Source organism: Condylura cristata, unplaced genomic scaffold (genome assembly GCF_000260355.1).
Source record: "Condylura cristata isolate star-nosed mole 26May11 unplaced genomic scaffold, ConCri1.0 scaffold00025, whole genome shotgun sequence".
Classification (NCBI taxonomy): domain Eukaryota; kingdom Metazoa; phylum Chordata; class Mammalia; order Eulipotyphla; family Talpidae; genus Condylura; species Condylura cristata.
Genome location: NW_004567126.1, coordinates 27,142,181 through 27,166,114, shown reverse-complemented (window position 1 = coordinate 27,166,114; position 23,934 = coordinate 27,142,181). Strand labels below are relative to the sequence as shown.

The window sequence follows — 23,934 nt, the reverse complement described above, 5'->3', positions numbered from 1 at the left end:
CCTTGGGCCTGCATGCGGGTCCGGACCAAGGCCAGGGGATAGCTGGCTATCTGGCCACAGGTGCTGGAGATGGTGCCACAGGCCAGGAGGACCAGGATGCCAGGGTTGGCTGAGTCACGGCTGTACTGCTGGAGCCACTGGTTCTTCAGGGTCTGGCGGGGTGAAGAGGGGAGCGGGGTGGGTGCAAGGGGGTAACACTAAGAGCCTGGCTGCAAGAGCCCGCCAGCCAGCCGGGGGCCCAGACTGTTGAGCACTACATGCCTCCAGGGGCTGCCCCGGGGGTTTGCCCGCACCTGCTCTCTCAGCCCTCACCTCCACCCTGTGGTATGTGGGACGGCGGTCGGGCCCTGCTACCAGCAACCCGCGAACACGTTACCATATGTGGCTTAAGGGACTTTGCTGACAGGATTAAGTCTTGAGATGGGAGATAATCCTGGAGTGTCCAGGTGACCAATGTCACCCCAAGGCCCCTCAAAAGAGGGGAGATGTGATGATGGAAGCAGGGGGTGCGTGTGTTTTGAGGAAGCAGGGGGTGCTATGCTTTGAGGAAGAAGGCAGTAAATAAATCTTTTTAAGAAACAAAGGAAATAAAAACCAAAATAATGAGGATGGAGAAAGGCATGCGGGAGTGCTGCCAGGAGCTGGAAGAGATAAGAAAACAGGTTCTCTTCTTGAAGCTCTGGCAGGAACACAGCCCAGCCCACACCTGATGGTAGCTTACTCAGCCCCCTTCTGACCTCAGACCTTCATCTGCAGCAGGAAGCAGCCCTTCTCCCTCACCACTGGGCACCTGCCACGCCCACAGCCGGCAAGCCACACCTGAGGCCTTCTCTGGGCCAAGGCAAGGCTGCACTGAACACATGAGCGTGGGGCGAGGGGCGGGGGTTGGGTTGGGGGGGAGGAGGGGGAGGGGGAAGGTTGTGCAGGACAACTTGCCCCCCACGGATGTTATGTCCTGAACATCGGGATGGACTTGGCGTACCGATCCCAAGTGCCGAGCTAGGGGCACCTTCTGGGCCGGCTCCAGAACTGAGCGCCATGGCCTCCACGGCAGCTTTGCTGATGGGTTGGAGTCCTCACCCCCAGCCCTGGGGAAGTGAACTATGAGGAGACACTTTCTCGGCAGAAGTAATGAGCTACGGCCTGGTTCTATGGAGGAGGGTAGCCTTGAACGCAGTGACTAGTCTTCTTAGGAGAGAAAGACACGGACACAGGCAGAGGAAAGCCACGTGGAGATGAGGTAGTACAGGCCAAGGAAGGTGGAGGGCTGTTGGCAACCACCAGCAGCCCGGAAGAGGAAGGGGAGACTCTCCCCCACGAGTTTCAGGGGAGACCTGTCCACGCGTTGATTTTGGGCTTTTGGCCCAGAGAACTGAGACAAGGTCTGTTCTGCACATCCCACTGTGGCACTTCATTACATCAGCCTTAGGAAGCTATTCCATGCTCCTGTTTCGATGGTCTTCTCTTCCATGTCTCACTACCCCCTCAAACAATTTTAAAAGCTTCGAACTAAGATCAATATTATTCTTGGCTCCATTTTATTGATGAGGCTCAAGGGAAGTTACTTGCCCCAAATCACAAATTAAGGTGAAATCAACATTGAGAGTCATCTCCACCACCAGAACTGGGTACTTGGTCAGTCCCTTCTGAAGCCTTCTGCAAGACTTTTGTAAAGTCAGGGCCTTCTTTGTTGCCTCGGGACTGGTGTGGTTCAGAGGTTTCACTCCCTAATCAGTTCCAATCCATTGGTAATGGCTGATTGGCACTGTGTTGAGAGGAACTCTATGCTGTGATGTATTAGTGATGTCTGGCCTGGGCATGGGATGGGCAAATAGGAATCAAGGGTTTTACCTTTATCGCCTTGGCAATTTTAATAGCCTTTTTTTTTTTCTGCCTCTGAAGGAGCATTATTAAATAGATGTTTACTGAATTTTAAGTGTTGTCTAATTGAAAGAAATTCTGATGAACAGATCATTGTAGCTAACCTGGGCTTGAAAAAGTTAAAAACCAGGCTTCCTGGTGGTGCAGGAGTTAAAGTCTCAGTGCTATCAAGCTGTCAGCAGCCTCTCTGCTACAAGTTCACTAGCCAGCCAGGGAGTGACCCATGTGGTGCAGCAGACCTCTCCTGTCTCCCCGCTGCTCCCCTCAGCAGGGTATTTCTGTAGATACACCTGTTCTGCTCCCCACTCTATCTCCGGTGAATCCTCTCACTTCTGCACCTCGGTTATTGTATGCATAAGTAAAAAAAATAAAGCTAAAAATCAAAGATCATTATTCTGTGGGACTTCCCAGACCTTTCAGAAACTAACATAAATGTTGAACCCCCAAGAGATCCCAGGTTTTCTCAAACTTCTCAGACCTCAAATTCCCTCTTCTAGTAAGACTGGGATTAAGCAAGGTTGCATTTCATTTCCGCGTTCTCATACTCTACGGCTCCCTACTGCAGCTGAGTTAAATTCACCTCGTCCTCCCTGAGTCCTCGCTGCCTCTCCAGTCCCTCCTGGCCGCAGGACCCCATTGCCTTCAACCAGTCACTCGTGTCCCTGCTTGGTTGCCTCACTGTGCCTTTACCTTGCTCCCATCCCCTCCGAACTCACGGCGCCAATGTCACGTCTAAGAGGTGTTCTTAAACAACCCCCTTTTCTGCCCACTATTCCATTCAATTACACGTCCTGTTTTATTAAGAATTTCAAGTCATGAAGCAGAGCATTACACTCAACACGGATCCTTGTGACTGATGCCCACGAAGTTGGCCCTGTCTTAGAGTCAAAGATTTGGAGGGGGGCCTCTGGACCTATGCTAATTAGGACAACCTAGTGAGCCAGTGGCGAGATACTGAAAGAATAGCTGAGGTTCCTTGGCGGAGAACAGCAGAAACCCCCACCCCATTCCTGCCTCTCCCAATCAAGATGCTGGTGCAAAGATGCCAAAGGCAGAAGCGGAAGTGGGCAGTCCCTAAAGGACACTCACTCTCACCTGGAGATGGAGGCCAGGTTCAAGACACGTGTTGGGGAAATGGGCACCTTGGAGGTTCAGCTTTCCCTGCTCCTGGGCTGCTGAGACCTGGGCTGGACCCCGACTCTCAAGTGTCCTGAGCCCACACAGGCTGAGCTGCAAGTGGGAGCTTCTCTCAGTGCTAAGTACGGGAGTCCAGTGCCCATGGTGTTTCTCCATCCATGGAGAAGTCCCCTAGCTATGGAAGTCAGCTGAGACAGACCCGCAGGAAAGCGGTGTCCTGTGGTAATTCCCAGCAGAGGGAGGGAGGAGGAGGGCAGGCTGCCCACAGACCTCATAGACGGCCAGGTCGATGCCCGCATAGGGGATGATGCCCAGCACGTTGGGCAGGTAGCCGCGGTAGAAGGCTCGGGGCCCTTCTCGCTCCAGGATGCACCTGGCGCAGTCCAGCAGGCCCTTGTACTGGCCTGTCCGCCGGAGGGTCAGCCGTGTCTTCAGCACCTATGGAGAATCTAGTTACCCCTGGAAAAGCGGCCTCCAAAATGAGTGCATTCAAGAAGGAGACACCTAGACAGCACCCCCTTGAAGGAGATACCCTAAGAACAGTCGTGAATGGCTTCACAGTGGGATATGTGCTGAGAAACATGTTGTCAGGCAATTCCATTGCTTGCAAATGTCACAGAGTTAATTGCAGAACCTAGGTGGTCCAGCCCACCACAAGCCTCAGCTATATTGTAGAACCTTTTGGGGCCACGTCACATATACGGTCTGTTGTCAACTGAAATATCATCAAGCCATGCATGACTGAGGTTACATTAAAAGGCTAATTTTTCTAGATGCTCCCTCCATCCCAGACTCTATCCCCGTATGCCAATACACCTGCGTTAAGAATATGTGGCACCAGGGAGGCCTCCCAACCTCTTGCTACTTACCGCCTTCAGAATACAAAGTACATATTTCAGCAAGCCCTCAGCCTCTTGCAATAAAGACTATTTCTCTGCTGCCCTAGGTGAGTGGCCACATGACAAGCTCTAGCCAATGAAACAGAAGATGTGTGTGCGTGCCATTCAGAAAGCTCTGGAAAGGCAGAGAGGGGTTCTGTCCTTTGCTTGCCTTTTAGGCTGGAGTGTGGACGCGATGACCGGAACAGAAGCAATCATTTTGCTCTGTGAGGTGGACACTACACGCTGTGGGGCTAGAACAATGAGGCAGAGGGAAGGCTCCGGTCTCTAGCGCTGCTCACCTCCAGGCTACAGCAATGGTATCTGAGTTTTCCATCACAATCCTAACTGATACACTATACAAGCTTGATTTCTCTGGAAACAATTTCACCTTGAAATGAGACCCTGGGGACAAACATCCTGGAAATCAGTTTCCACAGAAAGGCTTGCCTGCAAATGACCAGCCCACACAATTTATCTAAATAGTCAACACCACCGTCTCTGGAGGTCACATCTACATGCTGACACCTAGTCACCATGGCCCAGTGCTGAGCACACCCTGGGGTGCAGCTCCCCACCCTGGGATGGAGCCTCCACCCGACCCCTCCTTCTCACCTCCATGGGGTAAATGATAGTTTGGGCTGTGGCGCCAGCCAGGGAGCCCGCCACAAAGCGCTCCTGCACGTGCAACGTCTCCTGCTGCCCGCGGATGGCCCGTTTAATCTGCAAGAGGGAGACAGAGGTAGCACCCCAGGGGTTGAGCCCTTGAGGCCACTCGCTACTGACCTCCTGCTGTGGCATAATGGGGAGCAGGCACCCACTCCTGGGGACCTGCAGAAACCCCCCACCCCCAAGCCAACCCCTCAAGTCCGCACGGCTAGCCCTCCCTGGGCCTACCCCCACCTGCTCATAGGCCATGAACTTGATGGCTGACTCAGGAGCAATTTTGAGCACATTAATGCCGTTGCCACGCCACAGGGAGCGCACGCCCCCTTCTCGGATCATGCTCTGTAGGCCCCCGAGGATATTCAGTCGGTTGGTCTTGGAGGCGTGGACCTAGGAGAGGAGACAAGGGGGTTTTGGGGTCCCCTCCTGGGGCCCAGGCCTGGAGGAGAGGATGAGTCTCTCCAGGGCTGCTCACCTGCATGAAGACCTTGAGGCGGTCCAGGGGCGCCGTGCCAGTCCGCGACACGGCACCCGCCACTGCACCTGCTACCAGCTGCTTCCACCACATGCCCGTGAGCTTCTCCTGCTCCGAGAACTCATCGGGGACAGTCAGGCACTCGCCAATGTCCAGGACCTGAGGACGCGGGGGTTGGAGTCTAGTGTCATAGTGGCGGTGGGGAGATGTGACTGTTCTAAATGAGGCATCCCCTGTGAATGCCAGGGGTACCCAGAGAGGCCCCCACAATGAGCGTCACTTGGAAAGTCTGGGAGATTCCTCCTAGGCTAGACCTTGCTACACCAAATTATCCAGTCCAATGGTCACCCAAATAGGACCTCAACCACTCTCCTGGGGATCTCTGCCAAAACCGATCAAAGGATTCTATACAAGCATCAACCCCATAAAGATCCCTCCAGGGTCAATCAGTTCCCTCTGAAGGATCCCACTCAAGGGTCTCCCCGTATAAGGATTCCAGAAGATTCCTCCGGATTTGACCAGAGACTCCTCGAAAAAGGAGACCAAATTGTCCCTCCCAGAGGATCGTGGTCCCACAGTGCTGCCCTCATGGGGTTCATCCTTCTTTTCTAGACTTTCCAGCCAAGCCCTCGTGGGTTCCCCAGGGTGGGGCTCTCCGGATCTCCCAAGAGAGCCCCTTCACATCCCACAGGTGAATCCCCCGGCAGATACCACCTTACTAGAAGCATTGCTCAGGGATTCTCACCCATAAACTGGTGACCTAGAGCACCCCTCCCCTCAAATTCCCCTGAAGCCTTTGGGGTCTTCTGAGGACAGGGATTTTCTAACTTGTCTGTTCAGCAGCAGTATCCTTTAATGAGACAGCTAGAAACCAGCAGAAGTGGAGCTGTGTGTGGGTGGAGGGTTGGAGGCCGGGTGTCCCATCTGGTGAGTTCTTTCTACTCTGTGCTCCTAGCACCCCCAACCTGCCCCCAGGAGTCCAGCAGAAATTGGAAGGGTTCCAGTCAGGGAGCAGAGATTTCCTAAAATGGGTCCCAAGTCTCCCAATTCCCAAATGGAGGAAGAGAGATGCTCCCAGTGGTCCCCTTTCTAGAGTCCTGAATCAGTTCCTCCATGCCCTGGGGAAACAGAGACACGCTCCCCCCCCATGGGAAAGCCCCCTCTCCCTCACCGTGGAATGTTTCCAGAAGTAAAGCACATCTTCCACGTTCTCCAATGAATGCAGCAGGAAGTGGTCACGCCATTCCTGCCAGTCAATGGTCATTGTGCCGTCCCGGTCCATGCTGGGGGAGTGGCAGGTGGGACAGAATCAGAGCCTGGGATTGGGGTGGGGCGGACAGGGGGTCTGCTCTGTTGGGGTGGGATAAAGATAGTTTCTCTACGCGGAGAGTTCACAGATACAGAGGACAAAGACAGTAAGGGAGGGGAAGCCACTGGCCCACGATCTGCCAGACTCCAAAGGCCAAATTCTCTTGTCCACTCTCCCTGGGACTGGGTCTGGGGTCAGGGGCTCAAGGGACTAAGGGACCACACGGATTGAGTTACTGGGATTCCGGACATTGAGCTACTCACCTGTGCAGAATTTTCTCCGCTTGCTCCAGTGAGATGGAAATGCCCAGTGCTCGGAAACTCTGCTGGATCTCAGAGACATCGATGTGACCTGGGGAGGGGACCCAAGGTGCAGAAAGGTGTGTGGGGGCCCTGGGGAATGCTGGGACTGAGGAGCAGGGCAGCTTGGAATGGGAATGGTTGGTCTAGCAAAGCCAGGGGGTCTGGCAACCCAGGGTGACGTTTTGACAGGGTGGGGGGTTGTCCCTGCTCCCACTGGGATCAGAGAAATGGAACTGGGAAATATTGGGGGTTCCTCTATTCCATGAAAGAATACATGAATCTAGATAATTAGGGGGATCATTAGCCAGAGGTGATCAAAAGACAAAATGAGGATTCAGCAGAGGCTATGGGAGGGGTCTATGTCCCAAGGGGATCCCATGAGCAATGTGGGGGAAATCTTAGCCCCTTTGAAAAATTAAGGGGTCCCACCAGTGACTGAAAAAGGAGGTGGGATCAGCTGGCTGAGCCTCAAACCACCTAGGTGGGGGCAAGGAGAGCTCCCAAAATAGCCTATGAGTCATCAGGGAAAATCAGCCCTCCCCTCCTCCAAGTGCTGCCAGTTCTAACCCCACTGGCATGGGAGTGGGGCAGGCACAGCCCCATCCCTGGCCCTTACCGTCCTGATTCCGGTCCAGACTGTGGAAAAGAAGCAGCAGGCGCTGTTCCCGCTCCTGCAGGTAGCGGATAAACTCCTCCAGGTCCAGCCCGCCATCTGGGTCAGCGTCACCCTCAAGGGAGATGCCCTGGCAGAGGGGAAGAGCCACACGGAGCTCCAGGAGGCTGCTTCCCAAACTGGAAGGGGTGCAACTAGCAACTATGTCCCAGGAAAAGAGCCCCCAGGGCCTAGACGACAGAGACAGAGGAAATCACCCTCCTTCAATGAGCAGGATGTCCAAGGCCAGTAGGTTGTGAGGTGGCCGGCAGCTGTGCAGTTTTCCTGGTGAGCAAACTGAGTTCTCCAAGGTCAAGTGATGTGTTCAAGGTTACAGGGCTGGGAAGTGATTAGGTAGCCTTGGGCTCTTGCCTTGGAAAGATTGTCCTTCCAGCTGTCTCTTACAAAAACCTGTCCACATAGCAGTTTGGGGAGCTCCTTTTAGAGACAGCTCTGGGTCATGAGGGGCAGTGGTAGAGCCAAGCTCAGCAGCCTCTGTTTTCTCATCTGGTAAGTGGGAGATTATACTGGAGGTCTCAGGATGCTGTGGAAATACGCCAATGGTATCTGAGGCTACCAATGTGGGTCACACCTGCCTGGGGGCAGGGGCAAGTTCCTTCTTTGACAGGTGCGCCCCCAGCTGAGGGGAGCATCAGACTGGATGGGATCCCTGGTTGAGTCTGGGGCATTGAGCCAGGCCCTGGAAAGGGCAGCTCAGGGAATGTAAACATAGACGCTAGGGCAGCTGGCTGGGAGGGCACTGGGTCTCCAGTGGAGGGTGGGGAGGTGTGTCTCTGGGAGGTGGGAGCTGGGCAGGTCTTGGGCTGGGCAGAGTTCATCAGAAAGTGCGTCCAGTTCAGTGGCCAGAAAAACTAACTTGGCTCTATTCCCTGGCAAATGTCCCCCCACAGAAGGGGGTGGGGGGGCAAAGTATAGAGAAGTGTACGGAATTGGGTGTTGGAAGGGGAATTACAGGCCTGGAGTGTCTCTTGAGCAAGCCCGTTAGGCCCAGGAATGAGTGGGCAGGGGAAAGGGGATAGAACCCCCAGGCTGGTCTCAGGTCCTGGTGTCCAGCCACACGCAGTCCCTGACAGCTCCAGGCGCTCCATTCAGGAGCTCGGGTTACCCAGCTCTGGCCCGGCCCCAGGGCAGCGCTCCCAGCGGGGGCTCCCGGCAGGGGGTACCTGTTGGGCTCCACGGTCCGGGTCGCCCGCGCCCAGCCTGGCCAGTCCCTGGCGCAACTCGTGCACGTCCACGCGGCCATCCTTGTTACTGTCCAGCTCCTCGAAGAGGCGACCCCAGCGCTGCCGCCGCTCGGCATCACTCGGACCCCCCCGCATGGCGCCCGCCAGGGGGGTGGGGGGGAGGGAGGCCCGGCAACGGCGGCCTCAGCGGGGGCTTCGCGGCTCCCCCTCCCCCCCGGGGCCCCGCAGGGCCAGCTCCGCGGCCACTGCCACTGCTGCCTCCGCGCTGCCCGCCCGGCTCTGGCACTTGCAGGAGGCGGTGACTGCTAGCCGTCGCCGCCCGCGCCAGAACTTGAGTCTCCTCCCCCCCGCCCGCCGAGGGGGTGGGGGCTAGGGGCGGAGCTGGTGTGTGTTGGGGGTGTTCTGGTATTGCACAATCTGGAGGGCAAAGGGTTCATTCTGGGAGGAGCGGTTGCCAGAGGGGTCAGTGGTCTCAGTTCTGCTTTCTGAGGTCCGCCTCTGTGTGCCTCAGTTTACCCTGTGACCACAGGGACAAAGAAAATATCAGGGATTGGCTTTCATAAACCCTTTCCGTTTTCCTTCCCTCCCCTAATAATCCTCTTTAGGAACTAAAGTTCTCGCTTTCTCCAGGTACACTCAAGAAGTATTCCTGAGCCACCGAGCTTTCTCCATCTGCCCGCCCCCTCATTTCACATTCCCGGCTCCACCACAGAAACAGATGATCAAGACGCCGCTCTTCATCCCTCCCGCACGCCTCCTTTCTCCATCCCACTCAGAGGGGGAAACGGAAGATCAACGCGCGGCGCAGCGACAAAATCTGTTTCTTATTGGCCAAAGTCTCCAGAGCTGCGCCCGCCCGTCCCGCCTTGCGCATCCACCAGGGCGGGGCCTTTCGGCCGATCCTTGGCAGTCTAGGGTCCAGCCGCTCCGGGCTCGCTGGGCGTCTTAAAGAGGCCGCGGCTGGATTCCTAGGCCGAGTGACCGCTCTTTCCGTAGAGCGCCCGCGGGTCTGGAAGCCGTAGGGTCCCGGGCACCGCTGGGGATGAGGACCCAGCAGGCGAGCGCAGAAGGCGGAGCCCCCGCCCGACGCGCTCACTGCACCTGCCTAATGTCCCTCCCACTAGTTTTCGGGCACAGTTTCTCTTTTCACCATAAGGGGGAGGAGTACCCAGACCACTCGTCTGTGAATAATAACAGCTTCAAAGTTTGATTCAGTGGTTGTACATGCCAGACCTTTTACTCACCTCTTGTGTCTTCCTTGCCAAAACCCTATAAGGTGGGTGAGGAAACCGGAGATTAAATGCTCTTGCCAGTCTACCTGTCCTGGGATATGTAGGGATTAAATAACCTGGGATTCTTACCCATCACTCTATGCTCTCGTAGGCATTAATTTTCCCTTCGCCGTCACTCTTCACCCTACAAACTCCAGGAGGACTCGTATTATTATCGTCCTTTAGCCAAAGATACAGCCCTAAGGGTACATCTGGCTCCCCCTCAGCTCTGCTCGGACAGGTGTGCTGTGACAGGTGTGTGCAGAAAAGGAGCCCCTTATGGAGAGATGTTTTCATTCGCAGGTAGTCCTTGCCACTGCTCTGCAGCAAAGGGGATACAGATGTTTTCCCAAGGAGACGCCCCAAGCAAGTATTGTCTCACAGATGCACCTGATTATATGACAAGTAGCCTCTGTACACCTGAGCCTCTGACCTGATGCCCCCCTCAGTCAGGCGTGCTTCTATGGGATTGTACCCTATACTGATGTTCTCATGTCTCCCTCTCCTTTGAGTCCTTTGAGTTCAATTTTGTGCAGATGTCTTTCAGACATACCTCAAAGGTATGTTTCTCAACAGGTTTTCCTCTATCCAGAAATGAGTTATATATCCCTCTCCCCCCATCCCCCACGACTCTGTTCCCTTTACATCTACAGCCATATGAACTGGGTCCCATTCAGGAATACTTAAGTACAGGCACATCTCATACATGTATTTCCAATACATTTCCACACAGCAATTCTTCATACAAGTGTTGTTCATAGTGTTAGTAAGCCATGTAGTTTCACTTCCCAAACAGGTGTATCTATATTAGAGTCCCTCAACCCGGTGTTTGGCATGACGCATGTATGTTCTATGTAGCAGTTTTCTACACGCGTATGCTTCCATTCAGTCTACACCAAATAGGTATGATTCAATGTAGTTGTCTCCTATAGATGTTCTTATGTATCCGTGCATAGGTCTTTTGTAGAGGTTTACAGGTATATATCATACAGGTTTTCTTTATTTGAGGTCCCCCAGACAGGAGAGTCCCACACACCGGCGCGGTGCGTCGCCACACCTGTGCGATCCTACAGCTGCGTCCGCAATACAGGTGGAAAGTCTCTCTTGCACCTGCGCGCTTCCACCCCGTTTTACTCCTCCCTTTACAGGATTGCATTCCCGTTACAGGTATGCCTCTGGCTCCGCCCCACCCCCGCGAGTCTCCGCCCTCTCATCTAGGCTCAGGTGCACAAGCCGGAAGTGCGCTCCCCTCCCAGGTAAGTGACTAAACTTTCCGGGTCACGTGAGCGGGCGGAGCTGGTGGAGTCCGATCGAGCGACCGACGGACTCTTCGAGGGTTCGAGCGAGACGTTCGGGCCAGGAACCCAAGCGAAGTCGGAGACTCCCGGGGCCGGTAGGGAGATAGAACGCGTAGCTTGAGCTGCCGCCCCCTCCCCTCTTCCCTTTCCCCGGCAAGAGAATGCTCCCCAGCCGGGAGTTAATCTTTAATCTCTGACCTCTGGCGGCGGGGACTGGGCGGGACTCCAGGGTGCCCTGGTACGGGTGTCCCTCCCCTGGGCCTGCGCCCTGTCCAGCCCCTTTCCCCATGACCCGGCCTTTCTCCTCCCTCCCCCAGGTGCCGGTCGCAGGTACCTCGGGCGGGAGATGCGGTAGAACGGCGCGCGCGAGAAGCCCGGTCCCCGGTGCCACCAGCCCGTCGCCGGCCCATGGCGAGCCCTGGCCTGGGGCTGCTTCTCGCCCTCGGCCTGCAACTGCTGCACACCGGCTGGAGCCGGGTCTGGGGGCTAAGTAGGTACCGGTGGGGGGGTGGGGGAAGGCACTGGGGGCGGGCCTTAGAAGCTCTGGTTACCTGGGATCCTGAGAGGTCAGGAACTGGGGGCCAGCATGGGATAACTTAAGGGGAGCAGGAGTCTACCGGATCAAGGCTGGGGGTCAAAAATTCTGAGCCATTTTTGGACCAAGGGAGTTGGTCAGGAGAATTCCTGGGTTCCTGAACCGGGCGGGATTGTGAGCTGGGTGGAGAGAACAGTGAGTGCCCCGTCTAATTGGGGTGTTTTGGACAGATCGAAAGCCTGGAGAAGACCTGCCTGGAGCTCAGAACCCAGGTTGATCAGGCTGGCCCTAGGTGTGGGCCTTATATTCTAGTTTCAGGAGCCTGGGGGGAGGAGTGAGTCAGACACTGCAGGGTAAAAGGCAGGATCCGCCCATCTCCTTAAGGCCCGCAGGAGGGCTGAGCGGTGGGGGAGGGGAGGGGAGGGGAGGGGGGGGAAGGGCTGGTCTTCTGGAACCTTATTATAACAGCCCCCAATTCAGGCAGAAATGCAAAGTACTCTTAGTGGATTTCTTCCAGCAGCAGGGACCTGCTGGGCTAGTGGTAGCCAGAGGAGCAAAGTCAGTTGGTTTTGGAGCTCCATACCCACAATCTTTACGAGAATGAAAATTCAGGAGGGCAGCATTCTGAATCAGAAGGGGTACGCCTCGGGACGGTGCAGGTGCCTGAGGTGGGAAGAATATAGAAGGGAGTTCATTTACCCTCTCTACCCATTATTCCCTCCACAGCACTGGACCCCCGTGCAAATGAGAATAGCACCATCACCACCCCTGACCCAGGCTCCGGCTCTAATGGGGGCCTGGTAAGTTGGGGGCAGCAGGTGTTGTCATTCTGCAGTTCTTTGTGTAGCAGGTGGAAGGGACACAGACCTCCCCCCACGGAGGTAGGAGGTTGGGGGTGGAGGGAGCCAGATAACCTTGTGGGAGACACCAGAATACCAAAATGGCAAATAGGGAGATCCAGAGCCCCAGACTAGGGAGTTTGAGGAAGGGGGTGGCGAAGAATACTGTACACAGCAAGCATGGGGGTGGGGTTCAGGAGTCCCTTATACTTCTCAAGCATGGCAAGAGGAGTCCTAGGAGCCTGAATGTGGCAGGTGCTTGGGAGGGGGGTCCTAGACGTGGCTGGTGGGAGAGTCTGGGAACCCCAGAAGCATTACATGGGGGTCAGGGGTCTTGGGTGGAGGAACCCGATCACTGAAGGTGACAGGTGGGGTGCGCACACCCGTGTGCGTGTGGTGGTCATGACGAAGGGGGTGAGGACTCTACATGCTTTCCATGCGGGAGGTCTGGGGGAGACAAGCTGCTGTTCAGGAGTTACAATGACCTCCACTCCTGCAGTCTCAGGAGGCCATCACCGCCATCATCGTGGTCTTTTCCCTCCTGGCTGCTCTGCTTCTCGCTGTGGGGCTGGCACTGCTGGTGCGAAAACTTCGAGAGAAGCGGCAGACGGAGGGGACCTACCGGCCCAGCAGTGAGGAGCAGGTGGGTGCCCGCGCGCCACCGCCCCCCAACCTCAAGCTCCCACCCGAGGAGCGACTCATCTGAACTCTGGGGCCCGCTGCAGCTGCCACCACTGTCCAGGACTGCCCGGCGCGTGCTCACACACAGCAGCTGCCACCGAGACACCGGCCTCTGATGGCTCAGGAGGACTTGGGGGGCCACTGGGTACCTCTTGGGTGGGCTCTGCGAAGCATGCCACCTCTGCTTGACTCCACCTGCACGTGGGGGCGCTGGGGCTGGGGATCCACCTCCCCGCTTGCTGCAGCACCCTTGCTCGGCTGTCTGACCCACCGCTGCACAGGCCCGACCACCCCCTCTTCCTTTCCTTTCAGTTCACCCATGCAGCCGAGGCCCGGGCTCCCCAGGACTCCAAGGAGAAGGTGCGGGGATGCCTGCCCATCTAGGTCCCCTTTATCCATCTCCCTTCCTTGCTGTAGGGACTTGGGGGAAGGCAGAACCCTCTCTGGGCGGTCAGCCCCCCACAGTGCTTAGGAATAGAAGGGGAGGCGCTTCGCAGGCTGCTCCTAGGGACGAGGGAAAGCGGTGCCGCTCATTTTATATCTATAATTGGTGGGGAAATATAATAAAGCCTTTCTGAGCTGGTGGGGCAGGATGGAGGAGGTCAATGCAGGACTCATAGACTGTTGGGAGATGAAGTGTAAGGCTGCAAGGATCCTAAGGGTGGGGAGAACTTCCTGGAAGAGAGGGCTTTTTGGTGTTACGAGGAGCCAGCTGGAGGCCACCCCAGGAGGGGGAGGTGATGGATGAGGTAGGTTTCTGAGCAGATACAGGACCCCCATATAAACTCACTAGGAAAAAACAGGTTTGGGCTCTTGCGGCTTTATTGAAGGCCTGGGGTCCCCTCCAGACCCCTGATCCCTAACCTTCAAAACACTTTTTAAGCTCAGCAACTCTGGGCTGACCCCTGGCCTGGGGCTCCTTCCAGGTGCTGGCGGGTGCCACAGGAGTTCTGGGTGTTCCTTGTCCCTCTAGGGACTGGACGTGAACATTCTCTGCTAGCGGGACCTTGGAAGACTGAGCTTTGGGGTGCTCTGGGGAGCCAGGACTTGAGGAAGAATCAAGGGTTGTCCAGTTAATGTCCAGTCTGGGCTCTGTCAGGGCTGGAGGTTGGGGACTTTCTGGATGGTTCGGTGTTGTGGTGAGCTGGGAGTCGGGCGTCTCCTGTGCTCTGGGATCTTCAACTACCTTGTGGGGAGGGGAGAGATGTAGGACTAGGGGCTGGGGCTCTGGAAGAGGGAATTTAGGGTCCCTTTGGCTGCTTGGGTCTACAGATGCTAGTGAAGACTGAGATGGAGAAATTATTTCTTGGTTGGCCTCTGAGGGAAGCCACGAGGTGCGGTTCTGTGAGGAGAGGGTGGCGTCCGCAGGCTGGAGGGGTTGCAGACACTGCAGGCTGGCAGGCAGAGACAGGGTCTGGGGTTCTAGAGCTTCTTCATCATCTGGTTGCCATACTGGTCTTCCTGGTATGTCCGGCTGGGGTAGGGTCGGGAGATGGGTAAGTTACTGGCTTTAGGTAAGGGAAGACCTAGCAAGTGGGATGGGCAAGTGAGGAGCACGGTGGGGTGGGAGGAAGGGCTCTCACCAGGCTACAGCAACTGTCCAAGTCCCCTCTATGGCAGCAGTCCAAGCTCTGGCTGGGACGCAGGCTGCCTGGATTCATGGCTCCTGTGCTTAGACTGTCCAGAATCTCACTCAGCAAATCCAGTTCTTCCCCAGATCCCAGGAAGCTGCTGTCCAGAGCTTCCTCTGCCCACGGATCCGGGCCGTCCTCACTGCTCACGGGGGATGTCCTGGGGAGGGATGGGCAGTCTCAACTATCTGCCTGAGACCACCAGTCATGGCCCAGCTGCTCTGGAGGCTCAGGGCTGGGGACCACTCTCTGATCTATGTTGCCCTCTCCCGCCTTTGAGCCTTACTGTTCTCCCAGGAACTCAGAAGCTCTCTCTTCCGGTCGGTGTCTCCTGCTGGGGCGCAGGGGCCGGTTCTGCAAAGGATAAATTTGGGGGGGTTGAGGGTGGAACCTCAGCACTGCAGAATCAGGGACGTTCAGGAGGAGGGTGAGTGTGAAATAGCCACCAAGTATTGGGTAGCTGGAGGGGACGATGTCTGAGTGGGAACTGAGTGAGGGAGGGCGGCTCCGTGATCAATCCAGGTGTGTACCTTGGGGGTGGGCATACATTCTTACCTGTCCAAAATGCTGGGTAATAGGCAGGCGTTGCTGCAGGCGATCTGAGCGGCTGGTGAGATTGGGGACTCTCAGGGAGCCCCCCCTCTGCATGCAAGGGTGTCCATCCTAGGAGGTGGGTGGATGAGCCAGGGGCCCTTGCCCCTCCACCCAAGCCATTGGGGTGTTGGCCTTACCTTGTACATCAGAAGGTTCTGCACACCCTTCAAGCCACTCTTGGCCTGTGGAGGAGCCAAACAGGAGTTAGAGGGGACGTGACCAGGGGCATTCGGGAACTCTGCCCTGCATCCTCTAGGCCAGCTTCATCTTGTCCTGTGTTGATGTTTGCGTCTTACGAGTATATTCACAATTCCGTGTGCTTTATGTATGAGGTCATATAAGCTCTCACTCCTTTGATGAACATATAAAAGATCAATTTCCCAAATGAAACAGGAAGTGGCAAAAAAGAATCAGAAAAATGGTCTGTGTTCCAAAGTTGAGCAGAGTAAAATGAAGTCGACAATTCTGAGCTGCAAAGGTGATTGTAATATTTGAGGACAAAAGATGTTCACTAATCAATCTTGGCTGTTAAATGCTAAATGGGAAAGAAATGATCCTGAGAAGTCCAAAAAAAAAAAAAAAATGCTGCTGACACCAACGAGTATGTGATTGGAAAATAAAAGTGGGAAGAACTGTTAGTCACTGGTTCAGTTCTGATAAAAGTGTCTGCATTTTAAATGTTGGGGCTAAAATGTCTGCCACTGCAAGGGCTGGACTCTCACTGCCCAAGTGGACCGTCTAGTCCAGCCTCACCGAGCGGTACATGTTCCTCACGGCTGGTTGGGTCTTGGCCTTGACCGAATGTAGGAGGGCACCGCCACCTTTCTGGGGAGAAAAAATGCCAAGGGCGGTCACTGCTGAGGCCCCAAGGGTGACCCCAGATACTACCCCCACCCCTGGACGTTGTGGGGCCAGATGCATCCCCTTCCCTCTCTGAGTCTCCATTTCTTCCCTCTGTCTACAAAGGAGCAAAGTGAAGACTGTCGGGGATTAAATGTGTCCTAGAATAAACTAAACAAAGGTCAGGGGTTGTTACCTTTAGGCTGTCCGCCCACAGCTGGTAGGAGCGCAGTGTGCCTGGAATGAGAGTGGTCTCAGTGGCAGGTCTCAGGCCAGGGACCTGTGGTGGGGCCCCCGGGGCACAGGGCTCACCTGAGGAGGACCCGCTGCGGGTAATCTCCTGCTCAAAGAGGTCTGAGAAGCCTTCTCCTGTGTTGAGCTTCTCCAACCGGCCCTCGATGAACTGGAAATGGGGGGTTGGAGGGGACAGCGAGTCAGATGTGACTGCCACCGACCCATCTGGCAACAAAGCCTAAGGTTCTGCTCATTTCTAAGGCTTAGGAGTCTCTGGCCCCTACAGAGACCTAGCCGAAGGGGCCCGGATGGGAAGCCCGCCTCAACCCTCTCCCTGTGCACTCTGGGTCCAGACTGAAGCACAGGGGTGCAGAAGTCAGACTGCCTCTCAGACTGAAGAGGTGGGCCATACCCCCCCACCCCCAAGAACTCTGGAAACCTGGAGTCTCAGTCCACCTTCCCCTCCACCTCCACCCAAGAAGTTAAGCCCCTCAGGGACTCAAGGATTTGTTCCTACCCTGTCTCCGTGGGGACCTAGAAGTCAACCTTACTCCTCATGAACTCAGGTCAGGGGGTCCTGTCTTTCGAGACCCAAGAATTGAGTCCTGCCTCTTCCACCCCGGGGAACTTGGAGTGAGGTGTGCCACTGGGCTCTCTAACCTCACCGACTGGACTCAGGCTCAGGTGTCTACCCCTTCAGCCTTAGGCCGCCCTCAGAGACCCAAGTCCCTCCACCCCCAGCCTCTCCCTCAGGTGCAGGCACCTGTTTGAACAGCTGCAGGTGCACAGCCTTCTGGTGGAAAGCCTGCAGGGGTGCCCCAGACTTCTGGGCCAAGAAGACTTCTTCACTGAAGGTCACAGGCTGGCCCTAAAGAAAGACCGAAGCGCTCATCCTAGCTGCCACCCTCACTCTACCACATCGCTAGCTAATGTTGAGTGAGCACCGTGTACCCCATCTTGTGCAGGGCTGTGTGGGTCCCGGAGGCGGAAGCCTGTGGGCTGAGGTAGCATGGGACCTCGCCTTCAGAGGGACCTCTCAGCCCTCCTGGGAGGATCAGCTGGGAGTGGGGGAGTGAGCCCAGGAGGGAGGATCCATGGGGGAGGCCAGTGCACTCATCGAAGTGAGCAATAATGGGGGGCAGGCCCGGATGGATGGAGGTAGAATGGGGATTTTGGATGTGCTGTCAAGCAAGTCGAGACAGGTGACAGGAACAGCACTGCTCCAGGATAGACTTCCTCAAAGTTTTTCACAGAAAAATTGTGAAAACTGGGGTGTGTGTTGTTGAAAGTGAGGTCAAAGTCCTAGTTTCAAATGAACCCCTGTGGGGCTCTCCAGACCTTTTTTCCCTCAGGTAAGATGGGGACATAACAGTATCCACCTCATGGCACAGCTCTGGGAACTCATTTACAGTGCAAGTGCAGGGTATTCACTCTGCAAGCTCCAGGCTTCATTATTCGTGTCCTTTGGGGACACGAGAGGTCCGCTCCCTCAGCTTCTCTGTTGCTCACCGGGTTGCAGATAAGAGCATCGCGGTAGCCTCCAAAGAGCATGACCAGGGCTTTGAGGAAGAGAAGGGACACCCCTTCCCCCGGGGCCAGGGCCACCTTCCTTAGCTGTAGTTTCAGCAGGGACACCTGGAGGACAAAGGGGAGGCGCTGAGCAGGACGGACTCTGCCTCGCAGGCGCTGCCCAAGGGTGGGGGAGGGAGAGGCTGACCACGTCTGGAGGCAGCTCCCGCACGTCGTCGAAGGGTGTCTCTAAGGTGTTGGAGTCCACGTTCATCATTACCACGTCCTCAAGGGCTTTCTCACGAACTTTCTGTGTTGGGGGGACAAGCCGACAGGCGCTCAGAGCCCAAGAATTCCTGGCGGGGAAGGGTATCTGGGGATGCAGAGGAAGAAGCCTCTCCCCCTCCCTCCTCCCTGCCACGACCGCGTGTGCACCCACTCACCTCAGCGAGACTGGTGTGCACGCCGATGAGGTAGGGCATGGGTGCGCTGCGGGTGACCGAGGGGGCGGGTTATGCAGGTGCCGCCCCGGCTCCCCAGGACCCCAGCCGTCCTCCCTAAACCCTGCTCCTTCCCAGGCTTCGCCCCTCACCAACAGTAGTCCAGCAGGTGCGGCGGCAGCGTGGGGATTAGCACGTGCTCCCAGCGCATGGGGTACAGGAGCGCGCAGGACGCGTAGATACATGATGTTAACTGGGGACGGGCGAGGCCCCTGGAGTTAGGGCCTGGACCCCTAGCTTCAACGACCCGCTCTGAGACGGCAGCTCTTCCCAGCGTCCCCATTCTCCTGTCAGTAACCTCCCCCGCCCGCTACTAGGTAAGTGGTGGAAACCCTTTGGAATGATGTGGAGACCAAGAATTCGACAAGTTACAGCACTTGGAGCGGGTGAAGCTAGGACTGATTGTCCCAGTCCCTCGCTCTAGGGACTGCAGGGGTGGGGCAGTTTTTCAATACTTGACCCCACCCACAAAGGGGCGTGGCCAGGATTGAGCACGCCCCGGCACCGCCCTTGGTGGGTGGAGCCAACATTCAGCTCCCACTGCGGGTCCTTTCCCCCAGGGGCGGAGCAAGACGTTTTCCCTGAAGTTCACCCCTGGGAGGGTGGTTTCAGCCTTATTTTGTTTTTTTTTTTTAGTGGGTGGAATCTGAATTCAGCGGTTCCAAAGAGAAAGAGCCACTGCGCAGCCTCCTCTGATCACCCCCATCCCAACACCCACACCCATAAGGGCGGAACTAGGATTCAGCTGAACCCTCACCCTCAAAGGGACCCAGCCAGAATTTAGCCCGCTGGGGTTAGAGGTAGAAGTGCGGCCCGTGGTCCCGCCCCCAGGGGCGAAGCCAGGCCTCTGTCCCACCCCTGCCCGCCTGGCCCTGCGGCCCCGCCTCACGGTGCTCAGTTTGCTGGCTACGATCAGGACCCTTCGCTCCGCCATGAGCGCAGCGAAAAGTCCCACGATGTTCTCGTCTGTGACCGCCACCACCAGCTCCGTTAGGTTCCTCTGAGGAGCGGAGAGCAGCGCTGGGCGCGAGGGACCCTAAGACGGGCACCCACCAGCCCCCTCGTTTCGCGATCGTTCGCCACCAGAGGTCCCTGCTAGGTCTTTCACTCACATTCTCAGGAATGGAGGGCAGGCGGTCTGCGTCCGGAGCCACGAAACTGGAAAGCTGGTGGGGGATCGGCGAGGCACGGGTCAGGCAGGCCTTGGCCTTCTCGGGTGGCTTACTCTCCAGGGTCCGGGCGCCCCACTCACCGGTCTGCTCTTCCCCGGAGCAGGGGGCAGGATGCCTTGTGCGCTGGAGATGGTCATCCTGCTGATCTGGGGACAGGTAGTTATGTAATCTTCAGGACTGAGGCGAAGCTTCCCTTCTACCTGCGGTCTGACACCCAGGGGTTGGGGCTTCTCACCAGTTCTAGACCCACTGAGTCCTGGGTTCCAGGCAGGGGCTGCTGCAGCAGTTTCTGAAGAAGTTCCTCCGCCTCAGAGACCTGGGTGGGGGTGGGGGGTCTGAGCCAGAACATGGGCTGGGAAACCGAGGGCTTTGACCTGGGTCTGAGAGGTCTGGGAGGAGCCAAGGGGCTAGGGTCAGGCTTGGGGACACGAGGGGGTGGGGGCTCTGACACCCCTGGTTGTGAGAGGGGGGCCTGATCTCACTTGGTCTTGAGCCAGGAAGTCCCCCACTGTGTTCAGCAGCTTGTAGAATGCCTCAAACCAAGGTAAGTAACTGCGGAGAGAGTGCACAGTTGCCTGGGAGTCCCCTAGTGGGTAACCCCCCTCCCCTCCCACCCCAGGTCCCGAATCCCACACCTGAGGATACAGAGGCAACTCTGGGCACCAGCCCGGAGGCGGCAGAAGCCAAATCTACGGGTGCCGGTCAGGTCGGTCAGGGCGAAGGTGAAGTGCTGTACAGCGGGGGTGGGGGGCTTCCTGGAGGCAGGAAAGACTCTCTGAGAGACCCGGGCATCCCTGCTCCCTGAACCCCTCAACAGTGCTCCTGTGTCTCTACCATCTGCATGTACAGACACACCCGCTAGCTATCAGAACCTGGGACGTCTGCATCCCAAGATTTTAGGGTGTCATGTTGCTGGGTGAATGGGTTTTGGATATCTGAGTCCATGGGTGTTTGAACCCTTGGAGTCCCTGAGAAGTGTGAGCCCCTGACTCCCGGGGTGTCCACTTCCTTATTCCGTACCTTTCCACATCAAAAGGGAAGCAGAATTTGGGCACCATCCGCATCGCTTCCTGGGGGGTAGAGAGAAACAGGTACTCCAGTTTCACTGAGGCTTGGGGCCCAGGCCTGCCATCCCCAGGTCAGAGACATACAGTCTCCCCCAGCAGCAATGGCCCTGGCGCGCTGGGAACAAGGACCCAGACAGCATACCTGGTCCCTGAAGTCTGGGGGGAACTGCCGTAGGATGGGGGGATCTGTGGGGGAAGGAGGTCTTTACATTCAGGGGTCCAGACCCACCCTCCAGCTCCCCACCCTTACTTGAGGCCCCCAACTCACCCTCCTGCAGGGAGTCAGGGCAGGTGGCTTCGAAGAACCAATCAAACAAGACAGGGGGACCCCCTCTGTGGGACAAGAGACAGCTTAGTGGGTGCAGTGGCTGGCTTCTGGGGATGTGGTTGCGTCTGTGTGGGCTCTGCACAAGGAGTGATTGTATGTGCACGTGTGACTGGTGTACCTGTGTGTGTGTGACCTGAGAGCTGTAGCAGCAGTGTGCAGGTTGTGAGAGCCTATACATGTAGCACACGGCACTGCCTGTGTCTGTGCGGCCGCTGGGAGTGGAGTGCAGTGAGACAGGACGTGTGTGGGACACTGCGCGGGTGAGGGGGTGTGATCCTACTGCAACATCCACCCGAAAGCACAAGACTATCCGGTGTACATTTCACGCATGGCTGTGAGTAAGGGTGACCCAGCTAACGTGAGGGCAAGTAACACCTATATTTTCCTGCATGGCTGCGTGTGGTTGAGTAAGGGTGTGAAGATGCCTGTGGTCTTGAGAGCCAGGGGCCCTGCCTGTGCGTCTGCGTGCAAAAGTTTGTGGGCCCCCAGGTGCTGAACCCCAGTTTCTCATCAGAGAAAGGAGAGCAGCTTGCTCCCTTATTTCTGTGAGCCCTGTAATCTCTGCCTTCCCCCCCACCTCCTCTTCCCTCTCGCGGAGGGTGCTGGGACTGGGGCTGGGAGCAACGTCAGACCTGCAGGGACACAGAGGAAGAGGCCGGAGAATAGCTGCAGAAGTGATGTCCTGGCAAAAGCACGCACAGAACCTGACAGGGGCCTCAGCACTTCACCCTCAGGTAGACACAGCACCATTCAGTCACTCATGTACACGGAGACCCCCAGACTCCCATCCCCCTGTAAGCCCTGCTCCCCATCACTTAGCTACACCAAGACGCACACTCTCAGGGTGGCAAACATCATCACACAGAGCCAGGAAGAGAGCAAGGAGGAGCTGAGAGGCTTGAGTGTGCCTTACTGGGGGCCCATGGAGACCCGCTCACCTACCTCTGTGACTCTCGATCCCTCTCGGGCCTGCTCAACCCCACAACCCTTTGCCCCAGCCCGGGACTTCCGTGGGAATCTGGCTCCAGGGAAGGGAGGAAGGGGCAGTTCTTACTCAGCTCTGGATCCCATGGTCCCAGCAGGGCCGGCCAGTGGAGCCCTCTCCCCAGGGGTCCTGGGGGCCTGTGCTTGAGTCAGGCCGGGCCCTGAGCTCTGCTTCCTGTGTGGCTGAGAGAGGAAGTTTAGCCGGTGACGTCCCAGGAGGGAGGCCTCCGCCCCCACCCATTACAAGAGACCCAGGCATCCTGCCTCCCAGCCTTCCCAGGCTTGGGTGGGCAGTTAGAGGTGCAGGCTCAGGGCCAGCCCCCGTCCTGTCCTGTCAGGATGAGTCCCTCCTGGTCTTAGTCATCATGCACAAGCCGTCCCCTCTCTGTGGCAGCCAGGGCTTCACAGTTTGCCTAAAAAGCTTTCTTCCTCTTTCCTCAACTCTTCTTTCTCATGATCTGTCCATACTGGCCCACTGGCTATTCCCTGAAGGACCACCAGAGGGAGCTGGGTTGGAGAGTGGACAGACCCCATGTGGTTCTGACCACAACAATCACATACAGGCATAGATAGACCACACAGTCTCTCTCTTTCTTACACACCCACACCCACACAAACACACACACAACAAGTGACCTATGGCCAGAACTGTCACAGCAAGGGAGAAGGCTTGCTCTAGGGGACAATGGATGTGCAGAGATAGTGCTCGGGTGCATTCAGCTAACAGAGGCAACAGATGGACACACAGGCAGGGACCATAGCCATGGATGCAAACAATGTAACAGAGAAATTAGGTGGGGAGGAGAGAACACAGACATGGGTAGAACAGTAAGTACAAAGGAACAAAAGGGCCTACCTGGTTGGGTCCGGCCTCAGATCCACAGCAGTGACTGCATGGAGAGAGCCACTGCTGGGTGCACCCAGAGTTCCAGACTTGGAGAGAGACACACACACAGGCAGACAGGTGTCACATTGCAGCTCAAAGCTATACAGACATACTTGCAAGCACAGAGGCAGAACACAACCCTATCACAGCCACAAGCATGCACACAAAGTCCTGCAGAGAGGCTCAGGGAGTCAGAACACAGCAGACTGCAGACACCGTGATCTCCTGTAAGGTGTTGGGAGTGTCTGTGTGGACACTGGCATGCATTTGAGTAAGATGACATGCTTGGTGTGTCCCAGGGTGTCCGGGGGTGAAAGTGGATAGATCTGTGTGCCTGTGGACCTTGTGTCTTGTCCATCAGATGTAGATGGTGGGGGTTCTTGCTCTGTGTGTGTCCATATGATTGTGGGTACAAGTTACTTCTACACTGAGAAGGGTCTGTGAGCAGGTGCACAAGCTTATGAACACATACATGCACCCTGTTCCCCAACACACACCTCCAAAGTCTCCAGCTAAGACACAGATGCATAAGGTGCATTCTTGGTGCCTCCTTTCTCTCTTGGGGGAGCTGAACCCAGCCAGGACTGGGGAGGGGGACGAGGGGATGCAGAGTACTTGGGAATTCCTTCTCTCCCTCTCAGAATGTGTTATGGAGGGAATATATTCCCCCCACCCCCACTTTACATGTTGAATCCTAATGCCCAATGTGATGGTATTAGGTGGTGGGATCTTTGGGTAGCGATTAGGTCATGAAGGCAGAGCCCTAATGAATAAGATTAGTGCCCTCACAAGAGCCCCTAGAGAACCTCCTAGCTCCTTCCACATGTCAGGACACAGAGAGAGAGGACTGTCCTTGAACCAGAGTGGGCCCTTACCAGACTCTGCCGATGCTTTGCTCTCAAACTTCCAGGTTCCAGAACTGTGAGAATAAATATCTATTGTTGATGAGCCAGCCAGTCGTTGGGAACTGGACTAGGACCGGCTCCGATGCCACAGAGCCCTCCCACGTGCCTCCTCATTTCTAAAATTCACTCTGATTCAGGACAAACCCCAGTGACAA

At 56.4% G+C, this 23,934-nt stretch overlaps 3 protein-coding genes across 4 annotated transcripts in view; 1 reads left to right on the top strand and 2 right to left on the bottom strand.

The window, feature by feature from the left end:
* SLC25A23 (solute carrier family 25 (mitochondrial carrier; phosphate carrier), member 23) overlaps window positions 1–8,764 on the bottom strand; it is an 11,674-nt gene extending 2,910 nt beyond the window's left edge. The window contains exons 1-9 of the mRNA XM_012729923.1: window positions 8,485–8,764; window positions 7,265–7,391; window positions 6,610–6,697; window positions 6,209–6,320; window positions 5,038–5,196; window positions 4,800–4,952; window positions 4,512–4,619; window positions 3,289–3,456; window positions 2–152 (exon numbers count right to left, since the gene is read on the bottom strand). Coding sequence (XP_012585377.1) covers window positions 2–152; window positions 3,289–3,456; window positions 4,512–4,619; window positions 4,800–4,952; window positions 5,038–5,196; window positions 6,209–6,320; window positions 6,610–6,697; window positions 7,265–7,391; window positions 8,485–8,640 — 1,222 coding nt within the window. The 5' untranslated portion in view covers window positions 8,641–8,764. The remainder of the gene's footprint in view (window position 1; window positions 153–3,288; window positions 3,457–4,511; window positions 4,620–4,799; window positions 4,953–5,037; window positions 5,197–6,208; window positions 6,321–6,609; window positions 6,698–7,264; window positions 7,392–8,484) is intronic.
* A 2,690-nt stretch (window positions 8,765–11,454) lies between these two features.
* CRB3 (crumbs family member 3) lies at window positions 11,455–13,653 on the top strand. The gene is made up of 4 exons (XM_012729520.1): window positions 11,455–11,564; window positions 12,336–12,409; window positions 12,948–13,091; window positions 13,442–13,653. The coding sequence occupies exons 1-4, from the start codon at window positions 11,483–11,485 to the stop codon at window positions 13,511–13,513; spliced, it is 372 nt and encodes a 123-aa protein (XP_012584974.1). The 5' UTR covers window positions 11,455–11,482; the 3' UTR covers window positions 13,514–13,653.
* Window positions 13,654–13,939: 286 nt separating this feature from the next.
* Window positions 13,940–22,884, bottom strand: DENND1C (DENN/MADD domain containing 1C). 2 transcript variants are annotated; one of them, XM_004689298.2, is made up of 23 exons: window positions 22,059–22,075; window positions 20,945–21,009; window positions 20,819–20,862; window positions 20,630–20,679; window positions 20,245–20,364; window positions 20,092–20,161; window positions 19,845–19,925; window positions 19,690–19,755; window positions 19,550–19,603; window positions 19,327–19,437; window positions 18,530–18,630; window positions 18,381–18,426; window positions 18,146–18,247; window positions 17,938–18,063; window positions 17,192–17,296; window positions 16,507–16,597; window positions 16,391–16,431; window positions 16,108–16,179; window positions 15,492–15,536; window positions 15,316–15,423; window positions 15,047–15,114; window positions 14,713–14,920; window positions 13,940–14,603 (listed from the first exon to the last, which is right to left on the bottom strand). In XM_004689298.2, exons 1-23 carry the CDS (start codon window positions 22,073–22,075, stop codon window positions 13,989–13,991), a joined length of 2,406 nt encoding a protein of 801 aa, XP_004689355.1. In that variant the 3' UTR covers window positions 13,940–13,988. The 2 variants fall into 2 exon arrangements, with proteins under 2 accessions (XP_004689355.1, XP_012584798.1); XM_012729344.1 differs by lacking the exon at window positions 22,059–22,075 and adding an exon at window positions 22,845–22,884 and having other exon boundaries at window positions 13,989–14,603.
* Window positions 22,885–23,934: the final 1,050 nt, after the last annotated feature.